This window comes from Muntiacus reevesi, chromosome 10 (assembly GCF_963930625.1).
Source record: "Muntiacus reevesi chromosome 10, mMunRee1.1, whole genome shotgun sequence".
Taxonomy (NCBI): Eukaryota; Metazoa; Chordata; class Mammalia; order Artiodactyla; family Cervidae; genus Muntiacus; species Muntiacus reevesi.
In genome coordinates this window covers 3070866-3098540 of record NC_089258.1, presented here as the reverse complement: position 1 = coordinate 3098540, position 27675 = coordinate 3070866, and the positions used below count along the sequence as shown (strand labels likewise).

Genomic DNA, 27675 nt, shown 5'->3' with positions numbered 1-27675 from the left:
CTGTGCTTTAGAAAGAAAATGCCAGAAGGGTGACGAGGAGAGAGCAGGAGTGGGAGAACTGGTAGAACACTAGTGGGGAGAAGGGTCACAGCAAAGCAGATGGCGCCCAGTGAAGACCTCAAGACTGAGTGGCAGGAACTGGGGGAGGCCAGCCACACCTCTCCCTGGATCCCATGAATCCTGGATCCCTGGATTCCAGTCAGGCCCGAGGACCTGAGACATCAATTAAGCAGGGACCAAGCTGCAGGGACCCCAGAGGATACCCAGATCTGTATTGTCCAAGCTGTGACTTGTGCCCATTCCTAGGTTATGAAATTAATGTCATGAGTCATGAACAGTATTAAAGACAACTGATGTATTTTTCAATACATGTACTGGGTCACAAGATAAAATGTAATTCTTGATAACCTAGAGGGGTGGGATGTGGGGATGAGAGGGAGGCTCAAGAGGGAGGGGATATATGTATAATTATGGCTGATTTGCATTGTTGTTTGGCAGAAACCAACCAACATTGTAAAAATTAACAAACAAACAAAAATGTATTTCTTATTGTGGAGTTTGGTCCACAAACATCTAAAAAATACCACCTCTAGTCTGACTGTACCTGTGAAAAACAGAAGCTCAGGGGGGCAGAATGAATTGCCCGAGGACTCCGGCGGGCCGGGGGTGGGGGCCACCCTCCACACCAAAGCTTTTTCCAGGACCCTCTCCGCTGGGCTGGGTGCATGTTTGCAGGCTACTCCCCACCCACAGGGGTCTTTGGCAGTCTCTGGGCACCTTGGGGTCAGGTCAGAGGTTTGGACCCAAGGAGAGGGAGGCGACAAATGCCGCCGGGGATGCTCACCTGGGGACATGGCCTTCATGTCTCGGGGGAACTTGCGACACACATTGTTGTAGTTGGTGCAGATGTGGTGAAGACACCAGTCAGCCAACTGGTACGCACAGTGGAACTGGGAACAGACAGGAGCGTGTCTGTGCTGGGACCCCTGGGCCAAGGTCTGTGCACAGATGTCTACTTTTGCCTTCAGAGTCAGAGCTTTGGTGCAGGTGGGCAAAGGCCCTGAGTCACAAAGAACCCACCTCAAGAGGCAAGGCCACACAAAACCACGATGGAATGACATGGATTTGCTCCTTGGCACCATCACCACCACCACCTCACCCGTGACCTGCCCCCAGCAGCCCCAGAAACCCACAGTCCTATGTGGTAGTCTCTTCCTGGGCCTGCCCTCCTCAGATCTGACCCCTCGTCCTCCATGATGGACCAAAGCAGCCCGCACTAAGGGGCTGACAACCAGGCTTAGAGAGCTGACCTCCCAGGTGTGTCTGCCATATTTTAACTTCATAAACTAATCTTTAGAATTCGTGGCACCCTGAGGGCTGGTAGGGGAGATTTTGCTTGCCTGTTTTGGGTGGCTCAGACAGTAAAGAATCTGCCCGCAATGCAGGACACCTGGGTTCAATCCTGGGTCAGCAGGATCCCTTTGAGGAGGAAATGGCAACCCACTTCAGTATTCTTGCCTGGAGAATCCCATAGACAGAAGAGCCTGGCAGGCTAAAGTGCATGGGGTTGCAGAGAGCCAGACGTGACTGAGCAATTAACACTATCACTTGGGAAAATGGAGGTGGGAAGTTCATCTTAGATGGAGAGTGCCCAATGTGCCATCAATGACCTCAGCAGGCAGCAACCGCATCTATACAGGACTCTGGGTTTCCCTTCCCTGCCCAACAGTTGCCTGAAGTCTCCGTCCCTTCCTGCCACAGCCAGCCTCTCCTCTTGGCATATCGGGGTGAATCCTCTGGCCTGGAGGATAAGATGGGTCTGCCCGCTGGGAGAACCAAGTCTGTCAATGGGTTCCCTTCCTACCCACCACCTCCCGAACCCTCCCCATTTGCTGCCAACAGGCAGACAGAGCCCAGAGTTGAGAATGTTGGAGAGATTCCTTCCCTGTCATCCTACCTGAGCCAGTTCCAGGAACACAAGGACGTCCCCATCGATGTCCACCATCATCTGAGTGGCTTCCATCAGCCCAGTCACCGTGTACTGCTCTGTGACACACACAGCCAGGCATGGGCTGAAGAAGCACGGGAGTGGACAGGCCCTTGTTTACCCCCCTCACCCCAGCAGGGGCCCACAGCAGGGCAAAGAGCGGTCCCAACAGACTAGGAAAGGCCACAGGAGATTTAAGTCTCCTCCCACCAGTGAGGAAACCAGGATTAGAGCAAGACTTTCCCACTGGAGTGGAGGCGGGAAGTGAAGGAGACTAGAATAACCTATGAAGGTTTTTTAAGCTACTTATGTTGCAGCAAGGACTTATACAGGTTAGGTGAAAGCCCCCACCCCGAGAATCAGCCATTGATACTGATGGGAGAGAATAGTAAATCTCAAATTTGCTGAGAACTATGAATTAGAACTAAGGATTAAATCAAGTTGTTCATATTAATTTAAATTTTGTATCAAATTGTGTACTAACCTTGCATTTCATGTTAAGACATTTCTAGGGAAGAAGTAAACACTTTTACTTCTGAATTTTAACTGTATCAGTATAAACTGATAAAGCATTTTATCTTTAAAAGTAATATGTCTCAGCTCAGTCCATGGAAAAAGACCTAGAAACAACAGCCATCCCAATAGTAAAAGCAGTGCTAATGCAAATATTGTAGCCTTGAAATCCCATTTCCAACTACAGGAAGCCAAGACTTCTTAGAGAAACGGCTGATTCCAGGTATGGGGCAGGAAATGTACAAGATGACCCTGGAACATCTTGTCATTCCAGACCATCAGAAAGCTCCTCTAGAGACTCTGCAGCCAACTTGAAGAGACTTCTACGGGCTAAAGGAACAGTAGAGTATCTGAGTTTCCATAAAGTTAATTACAATTATTTAAAACCGATAGCTGGAATCAAGATTGCCGGGAGAAACATCAATAACCTCAGATAGGCAGAAGACACCACCCTTATGGCAGAAAGCGAAGAACTAAAGAACATCTTGATGAAAGTGAAAGAGGAGAGGAAAAACGTTGGCTTAAAACTCAACATTCAGAAAACTAAGATCATGGCATCCGGTCCCATCACTTCATGGCAAATAGATAGGGAAACAATGGAAATAGTGACAGACTTTATTGGGGAGGGGGCTCCAAAATCACTGTAGATGGTGACTGAAGCTGTGGAATTAAAAGATGCTTGCTCCTTGGAAGAAAAGCTATGATCAACCTAGACAGCATATTAAAAAGCAGAGACATGACTTTACCAACAAAGGTCCATCTAGTCAAAGCTATGGTTTTTCCAGTAGTTGTGTATGGATATGAGAGTTGGCTATAAAGAAGGGTGAGTGCCAAAGAATTGATTCTTTTGAACTGTGGTGTTGGAGAAGACTCTTGAGAGTCCCTTGGACTGCAAGGAGATCAAACCAGTCCATCCTAAAGGAAATCAGTCCTGAATATTCATTGGAAAGATGGATGCTGAAGCTGAGATTCCAACACTTTGGCCACTTGATGTGAAGAATCAACTCATTTGAAAAGATCCTGATGCTGGGAAAGATTGAAGGCGGGAGGAGAAGGGAACAACAGAGGATGAGAGGGTTGGATGGCATCACCGACTCAATGGACATGAGTTTGAGTAGGCTCCAGGAGTTGGTGATGGACAGGGATGCCTGGCATGCTGCAGTCCATGGGGTTGCAAAGAGTCGGACACGACTGAGCAACTGAACTGAACTAAAAACCAAGAGTATGTTCAAGTCTAAGAATTCATAATCACATGTAATATTTATAACAAAAAACCAACTGGTCACTCTCCAAGGATGATAGGAAACAAATGTGTATCTTGAGAACTGGTAAACTGGGACTTCCCTGGTGATCCAGTGGCTAAAACTCTGCACTCCCAATGCAGGGGACCCAGGTTCAACCCCTGGTAAGGGAGCTAGATCCCACATGTCGCAACTAAAGATCCTTCATGCCACCACTAAGACTCCACTGCAGCCAAATAAGTACATAAATATAAGAGAAAAGAAAAACAACTGGTAAATTAAAATACATATTCACCTGCCTTTCCTACATGAACTGTTCTACTGGGAAAACAAACCATAGATGAAGGAAAGTTTCTCTCCTTTTGAAAGTATTCCAACAGATTAAAAAAAAAAAAAAAAAAAAAAAAAAGACCAAACTGGAATACTACCATTTCACAACACTTAATAAATGAATGGATCCAGGCAGTAAAACTCAATGGTTACTAACACCACAAAAAGAGAGAAAAACAGATGATCTATGCTTCTTGATGAAAAGCAGAAACAACCTATAAAATGTAGTCTCACCAAAAGAAGACTGGATCTAATCTAGCCTCTAGACCTGAAGGCCAGTTGATAGGAAGGAAATATGGTGTACTACAGAAAGGCAATCAGTGAAAAAAATCTCGGTTCCCTAGATCAGAGGGTTTTTCCAACAAATCGAAAGTTGTTTTTTTTTTTTTTAAACAGACAAGGTACTTACAGATTAAAAAAACCTTAAAAGATATACAAAAATTAAAATCATGCTATAGTGTTTCAGGATGCACACTTGGATGATAAAACTATGAAGAAGAGTAAGGAAGAGAGATCATAAACAATATCTTAGAGCAACAGGCAGAATGGTTACTTTTGGGGTGGGGAGGGCCTATGGTTGAGAGGGACAGACTGGGGGCTCTGGTGTGGCGAGCAAGGGCCACTTTGGTTTGTAATAATTTATTAAGATGAATACATATTACATGTTTTTGTGTGATATTTAACATTTTAAAAATTAAGCTTAAATTAATAACTTCATAGTGAGCTTATATCACAAAACATGTCACTTATTATACCACACTTGGCGTTTTCCACTGTTCCTTGACAAGGTACATAGAAACATATTTTTTAAATGTGTTTTTTAGCGAGTATGAAGCATTTCACAGGAAAGGCCCTTCAATGTTATTTTCTATAAGCCTTCCCATGCAGCAGTGAGAGGTAACATTTTTAATGGCTACCTTGCAAAATCCATCCATGTGTGCTTAACCAATGTGCCTGTTTGACTTGTTTCTGATTGCTTGCTATGATGAAACAAACTTAAAGAAACACCTAAATACATTTTTTTTCACTTGGGCCATTTCTTTGTAGCAAGTCTTTCAAAAGTTATTTAGTCTAAGAGTTTGGACTGTTTTCTGTGTTCTGGGAAGGCTGCACCATTTTTTCAAATTGTTGCAGCTGTGATCTTATTTACTTTTTATTTATTTATTGATCGCACTGCTCAGCACGTGGGATCTTAGTTCCCTGACCTGGGATCAAACCCATGCCCCCTGCAGTGGAAATGCAGCCTTAACCAGTGGAACACCAGGGAATTCTGCAGTTGAAATTTTTAGAAGCCTCTTACTCCCTGCCCTAAAGCCCTCAGTGTCCCCTGGCCTGCCTTGTAGGCTCAGCTCTTAACATGTGATTCTGGTCAATCATTTCCGCCTTCTTTCAGGGACCAAGTCCCACCTTTCATTTCTCATCATAGGATCACTGCTTCCCTCACAGCCAAGTCCCAATCTTGATCATCTGCCGAGGGCCACAGCAGCTCTAACACCAGTTCCTTCCCTGAACCTCAACTCAGTATCTGAGGTTTTGCTCTCTGCCGCCGAGCCACACAAGGACATTTACCTGGACATCAGTGCCAGTACAGGTACCAATGCCAACATCAATGGAAGGCACATGCTGACTCCAGCTCAGGAGCGCCACCTGTTGGCGGGCACCACGGGCTCCAGACGACTTCTCATCTGGACTGCACCATCTCTCCTCCTGCCCTGGGACCCCAAGTGCTGCTCCTTGGCCTCCCTCCTGTCCCAGTCCCTGCTCCACCCAAGCCTCTGGGGTTGGTTCATCCTGAAACCTGAGCTCTAGCTCGCAGGATCTTCCAGGAATCAAAGAATTAGGACTGACCAACAATTAGGTCAATGTTTACTGTGTTTCTAGAAGAAGAAAGAGAAAGTGAAGGTGGAAGAGAAGAAGGAAATGAGAAAGGGGAAGAAAAAGGAAAGGAAGAAGGAGGAGATGCAAGGGCAGGAATGAGGAACGGTGTTCTGTTCTTTTTGATCCCTTAAACTTGCCTGAGTGTGGCCAAGCTGAGAACCTCGAGCCCTGGCATCTACTGCCTACTTACTGCGCCGCAATAACCTCTAGAGAGACCTATAAGGTGAACCCACTGAGCATCCCTCTCAGATATTTCTTTACATCCACGTCCTCACCGCAACCCCAATACGCACCGACGTATCTCACGCTATGTAAACGTATCCCCTTGGTGCTGGCGGCCTGTCCCCTAGGAGGAGACAGGTGAGAGAAGAAATCACAACTCCCAGGGGGTCCCCTGACTCCTCCTCCTCCCTGGAGGCCCCTCCCCTGGGCTTAGCTACCTGTGAGGGCGACCAAGTGCGGCAGGCAGAGGCGGTTGGCCAGGATGATGAGTTTCATGTCATCCAGGTCGGGGCTGGAGGTGAACATGCCGGTGTACAGGTACTCCAGCACGGCCCGCATGCAGCTCTTGCTTGTGTAAGGAAACACCACCTGCGGGTGGGAAGGAATGGAGGAGGCTGCAGCAAGGTCCGGCTTTAGGGAAAGCGCAGCAGTTCTGAAAACTCAGAAGGCTCTGGCCTGGACAGTTGGTCTCCCGTAGACAGGCCGCCACCCCTCTGCGGTCCCTGGACCTGCTTTTAAAAGGACCTGGACTCGCGTTAGCATCCTTCTGGTTTGGAGGAAGCATGAAGGAGTCCTTCCGGTCACCTGTACCCGGCCCTACTCTATCCTTCGGGGAGCAGCGCAAGTGGGATGTGGATGAATGGAGCGAACACCAGCTGGTCTCCCTGGGCTGCTCCAAGCTACAGCTCTGGGCCTCTGGGATCTCTCCAGAGCAGGACCAAGACGAAAACTGCTTTCTCATCAGCTGCTAGCCTCTCCAGGCTGCACCTGGGAATTGGCTGGAACTTTACAGCTGCTTCTGTGGCTCTGGAGAGTTCCCATCTCACACTTTGCACATCCCAACCCACTCATGCTTCAGGGAGCAGAGACAACTCAAATCTCAAACTCTCCCCTTCACCTCCGAGAAGGACTCCCTTTCCAGTGTGCGCTAAGTCACTTCAGTCACGTCCGACTCTGTGCAACCCTGTGGACTGTAGCCTGCCAGGCTCCTCCGTCCACGGGATTCTCCAGGTAAGAATACTGGAAAGGGGTGCCCTTCCCTCCTCCAAAGGATCTTCCTGACCCAGAAATCTCAGGAAATCCCTTCTCCGGGTTACAGGATGCTATGCATTAACATTCTTTGCTCAGCTTTTCATCCAAGTGTTTGCTGATTACTGACTAAGGGACCAGAGCTGAGAAGGGTACTCAGCAGAAATAAAAGACCTCATCCCTATACTCAAGGGAAACCTCAATTCAGCTGGAGAAACTGGGTGTGGACCCTTGGAACGTTACGTAGATTCACAAAGGAGGACACTGTTAACTACAAGGCTGAGGGATGGACAGTCAGTGTCACAGTTCAGAGAAGGGTAGAAAGGAGGTCAGACTTGAACTCAAGTCTTGATTTGGCTATAACTCCCACTGACTCCTGATGTTTCCTCTTAGTAATTTTCTACCCACTGACTCCCACCCTACACCTTGACTATAAATCCCCACTTGATCATACTCAATTAAGAATTAAAACCAGTTCTATACTGAGATCTCTTTTCCCCTATTGCAATAGTTTCTGAATAAAAATCTGTTCTTACTGCTTTAAGAAAAAAGTTTTTTCTAAACTATAGAGCTAGGATGTGACCATAATTCCCCATCTTGGTATACTGCAAAGTCCTTGGCTATAGGAACCATCTCATAAACTTCTCTTGGGCCCATCACTTGGTGGTCTGTACAGAGTCGAGGCTGAAGGAAGTACTGTGAAGTGACAGATGCCTCAGACGGAAAGGGAGTAAACCTCTCTCCTTCCCAACCGTTTCCATCCTAGCCTTACCTCCCTGGTGGAACTCTCCACAAATGGCCCCCCAAACATAGCAGCCATCCAGTCACAGCTAGAAATCAACAGGGGCTTGTGGGCACTGATGGTGCCATCATCCAGGATGAAGGTCACATCTGTTAGGCGAGAGAAGATGCATCAGGTGAGGATGGGGTGAAAGAATATGGGACAACCAACCCCATGGGTCGACACTGCTCCCAGATGACTGCTTCCTCCTGAAGCCACAGTCTGTAAGCACCACATGACCACAATCTCAGGCTGGGGGCTCTAAGTTTCAGGAGCAGAGCCACAGTATCTCCAGGACATTGGTGGCTGAGATGACTCAGAATGCTACCCGGACCAATCCAGATTCTGCAGAAGGCTCTGGAGGGAATTCCCTTGCCTCTGAGACACCAGCTCCTAAGCCTGTTTCATACCTGAGAAGGTGCCCTTGGCCAAGCACTCCTTAACCCGGTTGGTCCGGCGGACATGGAAGGCCTTGGTGATCTCCTGGTTCATGAAGGCCTCATTGTTGAGGATGTTGGCCACCATCATCCGCAGATCAAAGACCTCGAGCAGCTCAGCGATGTGGGCGATGTGCATGAGGTCTCGCTCATTCTCGTCTAGCTCCCCTGTGTACAGGTACTTGAGGACAGCCCGGAAGGGCCCTGGCTGGATGGAGTTGTCCATTTTCACCACCACCATCAGCCGGGATTTGTAAGTCAGTGGGTCTTCTGTCATCTCTTCCTGGATGCTCACAAAAGCTCGGCTCCAGGAAGACAGCACTCGACCCCGCCCAGGCAGGTACCCTGTCCCGTTGCCCCGTAAGATCCCATCGCTGGTGGACGCCCGGAGCCCAACAGGCCCAGAGCCCCCGCCCTCCTCCACACTCTCACACACGTCAAAGCTGGCTGCCCGGAGCAAGAAGTCCCGGCCGTGGTGGTGGTGGTGGTGATGGTGGTGGTGGTGTTGATCAGGGTGACCCCGGTGGTCCTCTGAGCGGGGGCCCCCTGACCCTGAGGGTCCCCCCAGCTCCCCCTCACTCAGGTCCATGAGGAACAGGTCGTAGAACTTGGAGGAGGATGTGGAGAGGTAGATCTTGTGGGCGAAGATGCGCACCCGCTCCTGAAGCACAAGAATGACGTCTGCACACAGCGGGTCCTCCAGGAGGTGGGCAGGGCACTCCTCGCTGCTGGAGGGGGGATCGGGCACCACGATGAGCGGGGGCGGTGGCTTGGGGGGCAGGAAAGGCGCCTGCAGCAGGGGCCGCTGCACGTTGCGGAGGTGGGACTTCCAGAACTGCAGGTGCCGGCGGGAGATGAGCGCTGCCCGGATGGCGTTGTCGAAGACATCCTTGATACCGAACTGCGCCACCACGCTCGTCTCGTAGTAGGGGATACCCAGCTCCTTGGCCACCTCTCGGCCCTTTTCCGGGGGAAGGATCTCATTGGGCTTGATGGGCCTGGCACGTTCAAGAAGGGAAGCCAAATTCATGTCGGTGCTGGAGGGGTGGGGGGCGGGGAGATGCATTCCCCCGATCCTGTGTTTGTCACCTGACTGGGGGAGTCCCTGCCGAGGATCTGGGTCTCAGCCCCGTTCCTGCCCTGCTCATTTCCACTCCTCTGTTTGGCCAGATCCTACCATTCTTTCAAGGCTCACTTCTAATCCCGTCTTCTTCCAGGAAGCCCTCCATCATCTATGGTAGGCCTGGGTGATCTCCCCGGCTCAAAGTAGTAGAAGAGCTGACTACCTCTCTGGCAATTAGCATGCTGGTTTTTAACACAGTTCTCCTATCCAGTTCATCTCCCAGCAAGATTATAAGCTCCTCTCACACAAAGATTACCTGTCCTTCTCCTTCTCTCCTCATGATGCTTAGCCCAGTACTGCCCACTCAGTATGTAATGTATGGATGGATGGATGGATGAAAGAATGAACATTCTAACTGGCCACCTATGTGAGTCTGCTTCAAATGGAGGGAGAGAAGTGAGGCTCTGTCCATTCTCTCAGGGCTAAGCAGGGAGTTGAGAGACACAACTTCCCCCCACCCCCGCTCCCCCTTCCCCATCTGCCACCTTCCCCTCCCTAGGCACCAGGACTCCCTACCTAGCCAAGGGTCTCCTGGCCCTATTGACAGCGTCCAGGTCGGCGTAACGCAGGTCCAGCTGGCAGCCCACCAAGATGACAGGTGCTCGGGGGCAGAAGTGCTTGATTTCTGGGTACCACATGGTCTTGACATGGTGGAGGGAGTTGGGGTTGGCAATGGAGAAGCACAGAACCACCACATCAGACCTGGGGGTGGGAGAGAGTGAGGTTATAGGCAGAGAAAGCTAGTGATAGGTTCCCTGCTGCTGGAACAAGGGAGAACACATACCCAACGGCACCCCTACACTGCAGTCCCACAACTGCCTTATGAATCGGCTCACGTGATCTTACCCAAAACATTTAATCATAGCACCTCCTATTTCTGTACCCCCAAGTTAGCAGTTGAGAGCTTTCAAAGACTCTTGGATTGACCTCACAGCTCTCTCGTGATTTAGACATGATCACTTTTACCATCTCATCTGAGAAAACTCATCTCAGAACAGCCTTCCTAATTGCTCAAAGTCCCAGCATTACTGGTTAACGGGGGAGAACTGAAACCAGGCCTCCCGACTGCAAAGCCGGCTCCCTACCCAGCCTAGGCTGCCCTCACGTCAAGGGTCTCCCAGGGCTGTTTTCTCCAATCCTTCCTCCCAGTTTCACAGAGTGAAACTCCTTTCACTCAGTTTCACAGAGTGTCCTTATACCTCCAGGAAAGCAGGAAAAACCCCATCCACTTGGCTCCCTGCAGGCAGCAGGGGCCTTCCCTACCTCCCATAAGCAAAGCGACGGTCCTTGTGGTGGTCTCCGAAGGTGTCCCAGAGGCGGAGAGACACGCTAACATCGTCTACCACATCTCGGGAACGTTCCAGCACCTGGTGGAGGATGGGGAGGGGGCAGGGTGGGACAAGGAGAGGGGAGGGAAGCAAAAGCAATGGTTCCTGGGGGCCCTGCATGCTGACTTGGGGTGGGGTCAGCTCACTCCTGGGTCCCACAGTATGGGGGCTGGAGGGACAGCTAGTGTCTCCCTCTATGTGTCCTAGAACACCTGAGACCCCAACAAGAGCTGGCCAGGACAGAAGAGACTCCAGAGGGCAGACAGTCATGGGAGTGATGCAGTCTCCCAAGGAGCCCATCCTTGTTCCAAGCTGCACCTGCCAATCAGATGTTTCCCAGCCTTGGGTCTTCTGGTATCATTAGCCAGCAGTTTCTTTTCTCCCGGCATCTCTCATCTCTCCAAAGCACCACCCCTTTCCCAGCTCCAGGGCTTCCCATTACTGGGGGCTATGATTACACAAGGTGCCCCAGGCTCCAGCTCAGACAAACACAAAGGGCTGGGGAGCCCTCCCCTGGGGTGGGCTCCCCTCAGGCCCCTCCCAGGGATCTGTGCTCTTCAGCTGCCCCTACTCAACCATTAGGGGGCTTCCATGAGCTCAGCATAGGCCCCCTCTGGAGAGATCCCTGGGGAAGAAGCCCAGATAAGCGAGGTCAAAGACTTGCAGCCTTACCTCCTGGCATACCCGATACTGGTCAATGGCCCAAACCGTGGGCACGTGGGTGGCGAGCAGTTGGTACTGGGTGAGGGTGGCATTGCAGGCCCGGGCACAGATAAGCCTGGTCTTGCCCACAGCGTTGTCCCCCACCACCACGCACTTGATGGTCTCTACGTTTGGCCTTTCATAATCCATGTCAGAATCCATTAATTGGGACCTGAGGAAGAGGAGAGAAGCAGTCAAGACAACTTCGCATGCCAGCCCCTGAGGGCCAGGGCCAGCAGCTCTTCTCTGCTGGGGCTGCCCCCTCTCTGAGCATCTGAGCAGAGACGCGGACAAGGGAGTGGGTAGCTTTCCGAGCTCAGGCTCCACAGGGGCCCGAGGAGACAGGAGCCCCTTCAGGCTGAGAGGCCCGGCTCCACTGGGTGAATCTCTGGTCTGCCTCCTGTTGCCTCCATCCTCCAGCAGCAGGGCTTCTGGTTGGGGAACGCCAGAGAGACATCTCGAGGCGGAGTCTGCTCGGGGCCGGTCCCCACTCTCCTGGGAAGAGAGGTATCTGCCTAGGAAGCTCATTTATCATCTGCTCTCCTCCTCCAAGCCCGCAGGGCTGAACGGCAGAACAACAGCAGAACAACAACCAGTGAGAGGTGGGGAGTCAGGGCCAGGTCCCCACCCCTCCTTGCCAGCATGCCTGAGGGCAGGGCCGCTGAGAAAATTAAGACGAAATTAAATTAAAACTTGAAAATTTAAATGAAAAAATTAAATTAAGATTGAATGGACTTGTCAGAACGGGCAACGGCCCTACTGGCCATAGGATAGCCTGTGGCTATCCTTCAACCCCAGCCCCCTTACGGAGATGCTGAAGTTTTTTGTCCCAGATCCTCTAAGCTGAGGCAGCTTCCAGGTGCACCTGAGCAGTCCACAGGCCTCTCCTCTCCTCTTCTGGGACCATCCTGTTGCCTAGGGGGCTCACTCAGTACTGAGATGGTGGGAGTGGGGGTAAGCAGTGGCTTGGCACAGTACGTGTGTGTGCACGCACTCTTTCACTCCGTCGTGTCCGGTTCTTTGCAACCCCGTGGACTGTAGTCTATCTCCAGGCAAGAATACTGGGGTGGGTTGCAGGGGATCTTCCCGACCCAGGGATCCAACCCACGTCTCCTGCAGTGACAGGTGGACTCTTTCCTGCTGAGCCACCTGGGAAATCTGGGACAACACACCCCAGGGCTAATAGGCCAGTGAGCCCTCCCATCCCCTACCCAGGCCTGCCCTCCAGGTATCCCACATCCAGTTTCAGGGAAAATGAGATACACTCCCTTCCACTTTTCTCCTTCCTGGGGAGGAAGAGTCTCAGGCTGGAAGCCCTCAGACACCAGCATTCCTGGAAGGATGCTCAATAAATTGGTTGCACGGGTAACGGGAAAGCAGAGAGTCAGAAACTTGGGCCTGAATTTTTGAACAAATGTTTGCCTCAGTTTCCTTCTGTGTTAGGTAGAGAGGAAGCGGCTCATCCACCCACAGAGAGGGATGGCTCAAACGAACAAACAGAAGGCCCTTCTGTAGTCAAAATGTCACGTCAGTGTTTAAAAAGCTATCTCCAGAAGGGGGCCCTGGGCTTTTAGGGGCTTTTGCTGACAGCCTTCCAGTTGGCATCCACTCCCCCCGGAAGGGTTGAAGAGACAAGGTGGGGGTACTGCAGGCGTTATTAGCAGGCTTAGTTTCACCAGGGTCACTGACCTGCCGCTGCTCATATTCCCTGGGTGCCTGAAGTCAGCTGGGGGTTGCAGCAATTTGAAGGACTCCTTCCTAGGCCAAGGAAGGCTGAGCCCAGAGGAGTCCTGGAGGCTACCCAGGAGCTCTCACTGCTGAGCCATCCAGCCCAAGAGCCAGGCCACCAGCAGCAACAGAGGAGCTTGGCTCCTGCAGGGCTGTAACTAGATGCCAGCATGCAGGAATGCAGACCTGAAATATGCAACGATGGCAACTGGGATTTTGCTCGAGTGGATGCATCTCAGCCACCTTAGCAAAAAGTACGGCCAGGACTTTCCAATGAGACACGCACTGCCTCTTTTCTGGAATTTTACAGGATCTAAACAACCAGGGGTCTCTGTGCAGGTCCCTCCCTAGCCTCCAGCTCAATCGTCTGCCTCATTCCTTCTCCTTCCTCCGCACCTTCTCACCCTCTCCAGCAAGCAACCATTATTCTGCCCACCATCTTGCCTCCCCCCAAATTCACTCTCCTGATGAAAAGCAGGAACCCCACTTTGACAGTTCCTCATCTCAAGGCAGACAGCAGGAAGGATGTGTTGGCTCTGGGAGTCATCTGGGTTGCGATTTCTGTTTTATTAGTTGAGGAACAAAACAGATAGAATCCACAATACAAATATACACAGATGTAGGAGAAAGAGAGAAACCTACTAGCCAACAGAGCTTCTTTCTTAAATTGAGGTCCTAGCGGCATGGAGGTGTGTAGACAGAAGAGGGGATGAGAAATCGAGGAGACACATCGGCTCTCACACCCAGGAGCAGCTGGATGCGAGCAGGATGTCAGGACACCAGCAGAGTGGTTCAGTGCTGGTCCAAGATTGATGAGTCTACAATTCAAACACTCACGCGCACCCTATGCACCTCTAGGGTTAAGCAGGGGACAGCCAACCAACAAGCAGAAGAGCGACACTGTGCTGGGAGTTCAGACAGCAGACCTGTTGGGTGCTCCTCTGGCTGAGCGGCCCCCCCCATCCATTTCCCCAGCACCCCTGCAGCCTTCTTTTAATTGTCCTTTGACTTCCTCCCAATTTTGGTCATTCTCACCCAGTTCACCCCCATCCCAACTGCCTGACTGGCAAACTTCATTCATTGTCTGATCTGGGAAAGGGCAAATCACTTCACTTCTCTGTGCCATGGTCTACCCTTCTGGAAAATGGGCATGAGGGCATCAGAAGCAAGTCTTGAATCTTGATGAATCTGTGCCAAGAGAGCCTGTGCCAAAAGGAGGTATTTGCCTCCTTATGTAATGTGGTATTATATAATGCCAGATTACATATCTCTATGTGTAATTATACCTCTCTTTTAAGATACACACTGGCCCAATTAAGCGAGCAGAACTCTTAGTCTAATCAGGCCTGTCTTTAGAAGGATCCTGTCCTGAAGATATGATGCCATTGTCAACAGTAATGTAATTTTTGCTCTAGAAGATTGCTACTTTACAGTAACGGTGCTGGTATACAATGGCACAGCCCACTCAATAAGCGTCTCAACTTCCCCTTTCCTTCTGGCACTCTCACCTTCAGTGACTCTAGACTTTTCCACACAGTTGCCTCATCCCCATTCCTTCTGAGCCTCCTGATTAACTTCCATACACTATGGTTTCCTTGACACCTTGCACTGGCTGTCATGACCCCCAGGCCACTCCTCTTCCTCAATGATTCCAGAGTCACCAAGATGCTCCCTTCACACCCCATCCCACAATCCCTGTTCTCTTGTCCAAAGACAGCCTCCTGCCCACCAACGTCCCAGCTCTTTGCACTCAGGCCAGGTCAGAACAAAAGGCTGTGCTCAAATTAGCTACAACCCTTACAGGCTCCCAGTTCCACCTCCACACCCCTACACACCCTCTTTGCAGAGCCCAGAAAAGCCCCCCATTTCCCTCCCACAGCAGATAGGAGGCTTGTTCATCTGTAGCTGCCCTAGTCTGGTTGTCAAGGAAACAACAGAATCTCCCTGGGAGCCTGCTTTGTCTCCTAGCAACCAATATCCCACATCCTGCATCTTACAAAATACAAAAGGGAAGAATATCTTGAAAATGAAGGTAAAGATCAAGGAGGATGGACAGGATGAGGAAGAGAAGACCAGCGAGGGTGGCCTTCCAATTAAAGGAGGCTCCCACCGGGTCGCTGACACTGTAACACTGGGTGGGGGCGGGGGGAGCAGAGAGATGAATCCCCCCACAGATCCGATGGGCAGCAAGGCCCAAAAAGATGTTGAATAGTCATGTTAAACAAAAATGCAAGCCTAAACACAGAATAAGCCTCTTCAAACATCAACAAACAACCCTAAGGATTTCTCCCCATAGTTTGCCAAAACTCAGATGCACAGACTGCAAGGGAATGGGTTGAAAGTAACATGTTCAGAATGGCGAAAACAAACAAACAAACCCCCACATTCCATTAAAGGTTTTTAACGGAAACATTTCCACTGCTCTGGACCTTTTTTTCTTGACACGCTGTTCTGCACACACATACAAAATTTTTTTTTTTTTTTAATGGGGGAAGGAGAAGGCCAGTGCATGCCACGGCAATCAAGTTCTTTTCCTTTCCCTAGATAAACCCAGAAAAGGTTAGTCCCCCGTCCGCTAAGACCCCAGCAGCCGAAGCTCAAGTCCAGGGACTAGAGGACGCCCGAGGGAAATCAGGACGGGCGCAGACAGGGCCCCCGGGAGGACGCAGAACGGGGAAGCGGCGCCTTTCCAGAGGCTGCTCGCAACCCGGCCATAATAGAAATTAATCATTTACTTACACCGCTACATGTGACGGGGTGATTTCTAGTGTAAGGAACACATCTCTTCCTGCTAAGCACGCTCATTTTAGTGAAATGGCTGGGGTCACTCCGCGGGTGCAAGTTAGGAAGATGCCGGTGCCGCCGCGCTGCTGCTGCTGCTGCTGCCGCTCAGGCTCCGGGCCCGGGTCGCGTTACATCAGAAACTCTGACAGAGCAGCCCAGGCCGGACGGCGGGCCGGGAGCGGCCGCGCGCGCGGCACTGCGGCCACTGCCTCTTCCGGATCAGCATCTCCCGGCGCCCAATGTCACGGAGGCGCGCCGGAGCCGGGCAGCGGACGGCCGCTCAGACCTCCGCGGCTGGGCCGCGCCGCCGCCAACGGTCCTCTCTGGCTGCGGAGGCCGGAGGCGGCGGGCAGGAGTGGGCGAGAGGGGCGAGGCCGCCGCTGCTACGCGCCTGGGCCCGCTCTGAAGGCGCGGCCACCAAGACGCCTAGCGCTGCAGTCCCAGGGACCGCTCGCGACCTCCTTTTTTCATTCACAAAAAAAGAGAAAGGGGATTTAAAAAAAAAGAAGAAGGGAGGGAGGGGGAAAAGGTGGGGGCAAAATCTCACCCAGAACGCCAGCCGTGACAGGTACCGCCCTTCGCGGCGCCCCGTTGGTCGAAATCAGTTGAGGGGGCGGGGAAGGGGCGGGAAAGGGGCGGAGAAAGAAGGGGATTGGACGTCCCGGAGGCCCCGCCTCGCGACGCCGCTTGCTTCCTCTTCGCTTTCGCTTACCTCGCCTTCACCCCGAGGGACGCAGAGTAGAGGCTCCTGGCTCGCCTGCGGGGGCCGGGGTTGCGTCCCTCTACCTGGCGGAGCTCCAAACTCACTAAACTCACTCAGGGTCCCCCTCCGCCCCCGCTTCCTCCGGGAGGCTGAGAAAGAACGCCTACAGCATGCTAGTCAGCCCAGGAAGGGATGCGAGTTAGGGAAGGGGATTTTGACATTTTTGCCTGTCCCTTAGCCCCAGACCGCTTGCCCAAGGGAAGAGGAAGACAGCGTTTCCTCTGCCAAAAGGGACGTTTTTTCTGGTGTTTGGGGGCCTTCCTCCCTCCATCACCGCCCCTGCAGCTACAGACTTGTGTCTCCAATTTCCGTGGCCCTTAATGAGTTTCAGGGTGGGTCCCTGTAGCACCTGCGCCTGTTTACCATGTCGGCCTTGTCCCCTCTCCCTTCTCTTCACCAGGCTCCTCTTCCATCCCATATTCAATCTATTGCCACCTGGCGTTCACCTTTTCGTATCTTCTGCCCTCTTAAATGCCCCGACGACACTAGCCGTGGTAACATTATCGATAGCACCTTTGGGCCCTCTTCTCAAAATTCTGGAAAATAACAGATTACAAGGGATGACATCTGTAATATGAGTGGTCCTCAAAGGAAGTTTCCCGTGTTCAAGGATCCTCATCCTTAATTATGAGGATCTTGACTGCGAGTAATTACAGTAGTCAACTCAATCTGGTTTTATCCATCTTATGGATTACCTCTGGACATTTTTTTAAAAGCCCAGACTGACGTGTCTCCCCCTTAATCCCACTCCATCACACCTCCAACTTATCCTCTGAAAATGCAAATATGCTTTAATAATAGTTTCTGCAACATATAATTGCCAAAAATAAAGGCAAAGAAAAAATTGATTTTTTATTGCCTGAAGCATGCTTCCCATCTGTGAATGCTTATAGTTAGAAGGTGCCCACCTGCTTTCTGGCCTGGTCCATGTTCAGTAAGTGCGTTAATCTACCCCTCCTCTGAATCTCCCTAGAGCTGAATTACCCTTGTGGCTCATCTGGTAAAGAATCTGCCTGCAATGCGGGAGACTTGGGTTCAATCCCTGGGTTGGGAAGATCCCCTGGAGAGGGGAAAGGCTACCCACTCCAGTATTCTTGCCTGGAGAATTTCATGGACTGTAGAGTCAATGGGGTCGCAAAGAGTCGGACATGACTGAGTGACTTTCACTTAGAACTGGGTTAGATATTAAGGATTATCGAGGGTGCTGTGTCAGAGGTCACTGCATGACAAAAGAGCACAGCCTGGGATCTCTGTATGGGTGCCATGTGGGAAGCAAGGTATCTGACACCCTAGTCCCTTTCAGAGGACCCATTTCAGAGCACCAGCCTGTTGGCTTCATGTCTCACACATCCTAGCAGCAGGGATAGCCCCCGTGCAGCACAGAGCAGGGAAAGAGAACTGACCTCTACTCAAAGTCAGGGTGCTACAGGGCCTACAGTTACAGAACCAATGCCCTTTCCCTTTTTGGAGAAAGAGGCACCAGATCCCAGCTTCTTCAACTGCCCATCAAGGCAGGTGAAGACTTCTCAGCTTGGGGGGCAGGTCACTACCAAGTCCTGGCCTTCAGCCTCTGCCTCAACTGTGGCCAATGCCAGATCTTCCCACCCAACCCGGGCCCTCAGTTCACACCTCCCAGCTACTTATGACAGCCTCGAGATTTTGGTTCCCAAGCCAAGGATCTGGCTACCACGTTTGCTTCATCTTTACCCAGCCTGCCAATGCCAGAATCCTGGAAAACAGAGCCATTCCCTGAGGCTGGGTCCCCTCGCCAGCAACCAAGGAACTGTCAGTGGTCCACTTTGAGCCCTGTCCCAGGCCCCAGCTCCTCGCCCTTGGCAGCATTTCATACACAGGCCACCTCCCCCTCCACCTCCCCTTGCATCCCGCCCACCCTAGCCCTGGAGAGACCGTTTTCCTGACTTTGGATTACAATCATTCCTTTGGATCCACCAGAGATTGGTTTTGGGAGCCCCCCTGGAATAGTAAAACCCTCAGATGCTCAAGTCTCTTATATAAAATGATGAAGTTCAATGAATATAGTTGGTCCTCCCTGTTCTCAGGTTTCCCTGCAGTGTTCTTGCCTGGGGAATTCCATGGACAGAGGAGCCTGGTGGGCTACAGTTCATACAGTTGCAAAGAGTCTAACATGACTAAAGTGACTTAGCATGCATGCATGCACATGGATGCAGAAACTCGTGAATAGGGAGCCCCAACTGTATACCTATTTATTGGGGGAAAAAATCTGCCCTTAAGTGGACCTGCACAGTTGAAGCTTTTATTGTTAAAGGGTCAGTGGTACTTCTCAAGTCAAGCCTGGGTGAGAAGTTCCCGGGAAGCTAAGCTTCCCAGCCTCTTTTTCTCTCTGCCTTTTCCTTTCTTCTGTTACACATACACACTGATCCCTTCTGCCCAGTTCCTGCAGCTTGGAACCACTGTTTGTCTCTTGAGAGCACTTCAGAATGGGCTGTTGACTGCCCCACATCACTGGCTGGTTGGGTGTCTGCACTGCCTTTCCGCTGGTGGCCCAAGCAAGGACCTGCATCACTGGACTTACTCATCCTGTGGGGACAGCACTTGGCTGTAGCCTGAGGGGCTGCTAGTAGCTTGGAGGCAGGTTCCATTCTAGCTTCTTGCCTCCCCATCCTCTCTTCCCTCACCAGAGCCCCCTTGTGACTCCTCCTGCCTCATGACATAAACCCCTTGAACTTGTCCCCCAGAGTCACCCTCCACCATCTATCTCCTTAACCACCCTCCTCCAGGACACCCTGCGCTGCTGTCTTCCTGAAGCCCAGGAGCAGGAAGCTGGTCTGGGGAGAGAACTCTCCATCACTTCTCAGGAAGGCACCCCTGAAGTAGACTCTCAGCCACCAAACCTTCCTCTCCCTTTGGCTCTGAAGGTCCCTCCCCGGTGCCAGCCCAAGCTAGGCAGACCCCACCCACTGTGCCCTTCTCCAGCCTGCATGTTCCATTTGCTTCCCAGGCAGCTTCAGCCCTTCAACTATTTGCAGGCTACTAGCCTTGCTTCTCTTCAGCCCTCGCCTGGAACACTCAAGCCTCTGTGAAGCCCACCTCACAGACTTTTTGACTTGGAATGACTCTCTCCCTGGGATTCCCAAGTGGCGCTGTGGTAAAGAACCTGCTTCCCAATGCAGGAGACGTAAGAGACGTGGGTTTGATCCCTGGGTCAGGAAGATCCCATGGAGAAGGGAATTGCAACTCACTCCAGTATTCTTGGGGCTTTCCTGGTGGCTCAGATGGTAAAGCACCTGTCTGCAATGTGGGAGACCTGGGTTCGATCCCTGAGTTAGGAAGATCTCCTGAAGAAGGAAATGCAGCCCACTCCAGTACTCTCGCCTGGAAAATCTCATGGACAGAGGAGCCTGCTAGGCTGCAGTCCATGGGGTTGCAAAGAGTCAGACATGACTGAAGCTTCTAAGTACAAGTATGACTCTCTCCCCAGCAGTGTGCAGTGGGCCTGTGGCGTTGCCACCCTGTAGGAGAGCAAAAACAGGCTTCTCAAGATGCAGAGCCCCTGCAGGGTGAAGGCACTGAATCTGGAAGCCTGGAGTCTCTCAGTCTTCTTGCCCAAGGCTCAGGAGGCACCTCCAGGTCCCCATTAGGAAACAGGAATCTTCTGGGCCTTTGCTCAAGGGATTCCCTAAGCCTGAACACTATTTCTCTTTCCACCCTCTTCATTTGGATATTACTTACTCATCCTTCCAGTCTCAGCTTTGATGTCACTTCCTCCAGGAAGTCTTCAGTGAATATCCGCTACAAATCTACATTCCCAACCCTTCCTCTAGACCCCCCTAATAATATCAGTCCTGCTGTATCACTGGTCCTCTGTGTCCCTCACAGCACTGAGGACTCTTAGGGGAAGTGATTGCTGCTCAGCCTCTCAGTCGTGTCCGACTCTTCTCAACCCCGTGGGCTACAGCATGCTAGGCTTCCCTGTCCATCACCATCCCCAGAGCCTGCTCAAACCCATGTCCATTGAGTTGGTGACGCCATCCAACCATCTCACCCTCTGTCACCCCCTTCTCCTCCTGCCTTCAATCTTTCCCAGCATCAGGGTCTTTAACTGTGCTTATTCAAAAGAGGACCCTTCATGCTCAACTAGCACCAGGCAACAGACACTCAAGAGACTTTCTATAAATCCTTGACAGGTAAATAAATGCTTGGGGTGAGAAAAACAATGGGGAAGGAGTTGATGTCACCCAGTGGCTACTCACAGGCTGTCCATGGAGGACCTCCATAGGTCATACTGGCCTTTTCTTCCAGCTGCCATCGCTTGGTGCTCACTCCAGGCTCACAGTTGGGCTGGATGGAAGGGAATGGGTCAGGGAAGGGGGAAAGAGAGGGAAAAGGAATGAGCACACAGTGAGGAAAGCAAAGAGGTACCACCAGATCAGTCAGCCCAAACAGAGGGTCCTTCGCAGGGCCACGGCGTGGCTTCTGCTGCACAAGCCCAATAGGCTGAGACACTCAGCACCAGGGCCAAGAGAGGGGCCATCTCAGAGTCAAGGGGCTACTTGCAGGGCAAGTACTGGGGTGAGGGGCCATCCCATGCTGCGGGCATCTGCACATTCTAGTTTGGTAATTTGGAAAGAGGGAGCCATTGGCCATCAGGAGGCCTGGAATCTGTTTTATGCAGCTGTGTGACAGGCAATTCCCGGACCTCTCTGAGATTCAGCTTCCTCTTGTACAGGGGTTGGCTCAGGTGACCTTCGACACTCATTCCAGTACTTACATCTGATATGAGTTCCTAGCATGGACGGCCTATATTTTATTAGCTGTTATTTTCACTGGAGCAGCTCCTGACCCAAATTGGGACTCAGTAAAATAGCAGCTGATGGCTGCCAAGGCCGAGTGCGGAAGGAAGATTTTTGGAGAGGAGGGCAGAGGGATTAGACGCAGGGTAAGAGGCAGAGAGAGAATCCCATTGTGCCATCATCCCCCCTTGCAGCTTCCTTTAAATGAGCCGTCATCATTTGGGGGCCAGTTCAGCCAAGAAAATTTGAGAACTTTGGAGAAATAGGGAATGATTGAGAAAAGGGCTTGGAGGGCTTCCCAGGTGGCTCAGCAGTAAAGGATCTGCCTGCCAATGCAGGAAACATGGATTCAATCCCTGGTCTGGGCGGATCTCACATGCTGCAGGGCAACTAAGCCCATGCACCACAACTATTGAGCCTGTGCTCTGGAGCCCAGGACCCACCAGCTACTGAAGCCTGAGCACCCTAGAGCTGGTGCTCAGCAACAAGAGAAACTACTGCAGTGAGAAGCCCATGCTCCACAACTAGAGTAGTCCCTGCTCACCACAACTAGAGAACGCCCATGCAAAAACAATGAAGACCCAACACAGCCAGAAATAAATAAATAAGTAAAATTTTTTAAAAAGAAAAGAAAAAAAGTCGGGGGTGGGGAGGAGGTGGTTTGGAGAGGCCAGCCAAAGTCCTCTGGAAGCAGGTGGTGCTGTGTCTTGAAAGGATAATGGAAGGGCATCTCTGGGACCATTCCCCAGGGGTAGGGGGAAGACAGAAGGAAGCCAAGGGAGAAGGAGGGCCCCCCCACAAAGCCCACTGAGGGCAGAGATGTGGACCACAGCAGCCCCAAGAGCCCAGAGTGAATGAAACCAAAACAGAGAAGGAGCTGAATTCAGTTCTAGTAGCTCCTCCATCATGGCTGTGTCACTTTGAGCAAGGAACATCATCTCTCTGATCTCCCATTGAGGACAACAGTATTTCTTGCCCAAAGTCAAGGGGTGACTAGATGCTTTCATCTTCTTGGGCTGAGATCAGAGACTGTGTGACCCCTCTAACTCTCCCTCCACTTCTGCCTGCTCCCCACCATGGCCCTATGCTGGGAAGGAGGAGCAGTCCCATGTGCACCCATATGCCCCGGGCTGCCTGCAGAGTGCAGACAGCACAGGAGCATGAGGTTTGGATGGGCGGGGGTGGCGGGCTTGTGGTTGGGGGCTGGAATTCTGACAATCTGACCTACCAGGGTTGGAAAATTTCAGGCCTACCTTAGCCCAGTGCCTGGTAGCCCATGGGAGTTGGGGGAAGTGGGGATTGGGGGGATGTGCAGGAAGATCATGAGAAAATGAACAAAGCAGGTGAGCAGTGAATTCTGCCTGAGATCCTCCAAGCCCAGCCAGCGTTTGCAGCTTTCTTACAGCCACACTGTGGGGTGGCAGGGCTGCTTCCAGCAGGAACTGCAGTCCCCTCCCATCTGGGTCAGGCTAGGCTACAGCATTGTTGGTGGACATCTGAGCATGCAGACCTCTCTGCCCATCCACCCAAGTCCCCTACCTGGACCCTGCCTCCTGGGCAACCACAGCTGGCTGAGGCCACCATAAAACATATACTGCAGCTTTGAAATGGCTCTTCATTCAGTAGGGAAACTTGAGCACTCATAGGCTTAAGTTTTTAAAGAGCTACAAGAACCGAGCTACAAGCTGTGATCTACCCCGGGTCTCCTGGGATGTTCATTTCTCAGGACAGTGTAATGGAAATCACTACTAGAACAGTCAGAAGCAGAAAGAAACTAGATGGTGTTACTTCTGCCCTGCTTTCTAGGCAAAAAAGTGACAAGAAGGGTACAAAGTTGCATCCCCTATGGACTGCCTTGATGGTCCAGTGGTTGAGAATCCACCTTCCAATGCAGAGGATTCACGTTCAATCCTTGCTCAGGGAATTAGGATCCCATGTGCCATGGGGCAACTGCTGAGCCCATATACTATGGAACCTGAGCATCACAATGAGAGATCCTGCATGCTGCAAGGATGAAATCCACCGCAGCCAAAAATAAATATATAAACATATGCATGTAAATATAAATACGGGGCTTACCATGTGGCATTAGTGGTAAAGAAGCTGCCTGCCAGTGCATGAGACATAAGAGACACAGGTTTGATCCCTGAGTCAGGAAGGTCCCCTGGAGGAGGAAATTGCAACCCACTCTAGTATTCTTGCCTGGAGAATCCACATGGGCAGAGGAGCCTGGTAAACTGCAGTCCACAGTGTTGCAAAGAGTCGGACATGACTGAAGAGACTTAGCACACATACACACACACACACATATAAAAATGCATCCCCTAGTCAGTGCATCTGGGCCCAGAATCCCACACTTCAGGCAAGCTGCAGTACTTCTGAGAGAGGGCAGGCCCATTCTCGGAGCCTGTGGCGCTGCAAGTGAGAAGCTCTGAGGAGGCTGATCACCCCAAAATAGACTTGTTTTTTTTCACAACTTTTTCATGAGGCATTGCAGCACACACATAAAAAATAGCCCCAACTGTTAACAAATAAAATTATAAAAAGCCCCAACTGTTCCCCATGAGTTTCCACGTGGCTGCGGTATTTGAGAGAGGGCAGGGAGAGAGGGTAGGGAAAGTGTGTATCCAGAGGGCCCCAATCTCCTGTCTTCTGACCCAGTTTTCTCCCTCGGTATCTTGTTGTGCTAGAGCTTACAGAGATAATAACTGAGGGTAGGGATGGGAACATTTTCTGTTGCCCCTCAGAAGTGGTCCACTGTGAGTGTGTATTACTGTTTCCTGCCTCCAGATAAAGGAACGCATGGCACAGAATGGAGCATCTTGAAAACATAATTGCTTGGCGATGAAGCTGGGTTAAATTTGGCTGCCCTACTCAGGGCACCATTGGAGAAGGGAATGGCAGCCCACTCCAGTATTCTTGCCTAAGATTTCCATGAGGAACCAGGTGTGCTACAGTTCACAGGGTAGCCCGAGTCAAGACTGAGCAACTAACACACACTCAGAGTAGTGTTTGTTTAGTAAACACTCTGAGGGCTCCGTGTTCTCCTCAAGGTCAGTTCAGTTCATTTCAGTCGCTCGTTCGTGTCTGACTCTTTGTGACCGCATGGACTGCAGTGAGTCAGGCCTCCCTGTCCATCACCAACTCCCGGAGTTTACTCAAACTCATGTCCATTGAGTCAGTGATGACATCCAACCATCTCATCCTCTGTCGTCCCCTTCTTCTCCTCAAGGTCAGCTTAGCCTAAACTTGGAATCTGCTTTGGGCGTTGCTGCATGTTGGTAGCCAGACTTGAGTCTGGGGTTGAAGCTGCTCTGACCCAGGTTAAAGGATTGTGCGGGGCTATTCAGGAAGGGACTGACCTAGTCCTGCTTTGCACCCTGAGTTTCCTCCAGAGGCACCCTGCATCCTTTGCCTCGGCTCTGGAGTCTTCTTGGTGCTTGGACTCCAACAAGGCAAGAAAGAGAATCGCGTGGAGGCCAAAGCTGGATTCCCATGCCCTTGGGGTTCTGGTGGCTCAGTGGTGGAAGGTCCGCCTGCAATGCAGGAGATGAGGGTTCAATTCCGGATTGGGGAGATCCCCTGGAGAAGGAAATGGCAACCCACTCCAGTATTCTTGCCTGGAAAATTCCATGGACAGAGGAGCCTGGAGGACTACAGAGTCAGAGCAACTGAGCACTCACGCATAGTGCCGGACATTGCTAGAGACTGTGAGGATTATAAAATGATAGTGATGCCATCAAGGGATTTACGTTTAATTATAATGATTAATAATAATAATTTATTTTAAAAATTTTGTTTATTGGCCACACCACACAGCATATAGGATCTTAGTTTCTCGACCAGGGATTGAACCAAGCTGGGACTCCTAACTACTGGGTCACCAGGGAAGTTTCAATGATAATTTATGGAGAATTTATTACATTCCCACTATTGGGCTACATGTGCTACTTCATTTAACCTTCAAAACCATCCTGTAAGGAGGTACTAATGTTATCCCCACTTGGTAGATGAGGACGTTGAAGCATCAAGGAGTGACGTGAATTGTCAGGGCAGCACAGAGCAAAAATTCTATTCTGGCAGCTAGCTTGGGGCCTCTGAGAGGAGATGGCACAGCCCCTGAGCCCCTTACAACCCCATGCCCTGATTTTATTTTACTTTCATATTTATTTATTTGGCCATACCAGGTCTTAGTTGTGGCATGCGGGATCTAGTTCCCTGACCAGAGATCGAACCCAGGCCCCCCTGCATTGGGATCACAAAGTCTTAACCACTGGACCACCGGGTAAGTTCCCTCATTCCCTGATATTAGAGCACTAACACATTCTTCATTCACTTACAAATAACCCTCCTCACTTACAGATATGAAAACTGAGGCCCAGAGCAGAAAACAGCCCAGGAAAGTCACCCAGGGAGCTTGTGGCCACACCAGGCTCTGGCCCCTGCACCATGCCTTCATCTCTGGGCTTCAGTCTCCTCCTGTGGGAGAGATTAGTTGGGGCTGTGAGATGAGTTTCCCCAGTTTGGAAACTCTGTGTGTTGTTATCACATGATGTTTTTAGGGAGATAGAAAGCAGAGACGCAGGAATGGACCAGCTGAAACTTGTCTCAAAGTCCTCCTCCAGCCCATACTTAGCCCACATTGCTGTATAGGGTGTCAACAATATGGAGACATTTTCATGCCTCAGGGCTTGGGTTTTTAACTCAGCTGATGGGATGCACATGTGTGTATATAAATACATATATGTATATAATCTCCAACAGCAGAACTGACAGGTTTTAACAGCTAGAGATGAGTAAATATGCCCTGAAGCCTAAAGGTCTGGTAACACAGAGAAGACCTAAAATTACTATGCCTTAGAACCTCCGACAAAGGTTAACTCCAAAGATGATCAGCTGGATCCTTGAATGGTGACTTCATATAGCTCCTCTTAGCCAAGATGTGCTCATATGTGCTCAGTCGAGTCTGACTCTTTGTGACCCCTTGGACTATAGCCTGCCAGTCTCCTCTGTCCATGGGATTTCTCAGGCAAAAATTCTGGAGTGGGTTGCCATTTCTTTCTCCAGGGGACCCTCCCAACTCAGGGATGGAACCTGCCTCTCCTTCATCGGCAGGTGGGTTCTTTACTGCTAAGCCAGCAGGGAAACCCAAGCTGTGCTCACCTCCACCCTTCCAGCTTACCAAGGCTCCTGGCACCCATGGGAGACCTAGCCCCTTGCCTGAGTCACCACAGCCCAGCAGGGACACACACCCATGGCTTTAGGCTGATTCCTAAAACAAAAGGTCTCCCTCACTCTTCTGCTCCTTTGCAAGGAAGTAACAGCAGGTTAGCCCAGGGATCTCTGCTGCCCTGAAGGAATTCCTAGAGCAAGACTGAGATTTCTTACTCATGGGCGACTAGAAAAAAAGAGCCAAATTGGGTGAGCTAGAAGTCTGAGAGGATGAAAATGGGGTTAGGGGTGTGCTCGGTTTGTTTTACCATAAAAAATTGAGGTGCTCCTGGAGTGGGGAGGAGGCCCTTAAGGGGTCACAGAGGGTCTGCGCTGAGATGGAAGGAAAGGCCTGGCTCAGGGTAACTGGAGGCGTTTCTGGTATCAGCAGCGACCCTTCGGGCAGGACAGGGGCAGAGACAGAGTAAGCCTGAGGGCCATGGTGGCCCCAGAATCACAGGCTGTTATTGTGCTCCATCCTGGCCAGTGGCCGCTTTGATTGATAAGCATGAAATGGGCTGTTGGGGGGGCTTGCCTTCCCCGATTCTCCTTCCCTCCTGGCTAGGTTCACAAGGAGAGAGTAGGATCCAGGCCACCTGTAGACATTCCCCCCACTTCCTGCCCTGACTCTGGCCACCTCGGGTTTCTGGGCCACACATAGTCAAGGGGCTACTGCATCTTGATGGGTAAGATTCCTAACCCACCTGCCCTTCGAGCTGCTTTCACCCACCTGCCCTTCGAGCTGCTTTCACGTCTCCCTGCTTCTGCAAGATCACATCGTAAGAACTCCACATTGTACTGAGTGTTGGGACAGGTGAGCACAGATAGGGAAAGATGGGGCTTGAC

The 27675-nt window shown here is 51.1% G+C and overlaps 1 protein-coding gene across 2 annotated transcripts in view; it reads right to left on the bottom strand.

The window, feature by feature from the left end:
- Nucleotides 1-27675, bottom strand: part of RHOBTB2 (Rho related BTB domain containing 2) — a 29105-nt gene that overhangs the window by 1234 nt on the left and 196 nt on the right. The window contains exons 2-10 of one of the 2 annotated variants that reach the window (XM_065946618.1): nt 21079-21166; nt 11542-11743; nt 10805-10908; nt 10058-10243; nt 8392-9416; nt 7973-8091; nt 6390-6540; nt 1958-2046; nt 845-950 (exon numbers count right to left, since the gene is read on the bottom strand). In XM_065946618.1, the coding sequence (XP_065802690.1) occupies nt 845-950; nt 1958-2046; nt 6390-6540; nt 7973-8091; nt 8392-9416; nt 10058-10243; nt 10805-10908; nt 11542-11743; nt 21079-21134 (2038 nt within the window). In that variant the 5' untranslated portion in view covers nt 21135-21166. Of the gene's footprint in view, nt 1-844; nt 951-1957; nt 2047-2574; nt 6296-6389; nt 6541-7972; nt 8092-8391; nt 9417-10057; nt 10244-10804; nt 10909-11541; nt 11744-21078; nt 21167-27675 lie in introns of those variants that run through there. The other variant, XM_065946619.1, reaches the window with a different exon arrangement.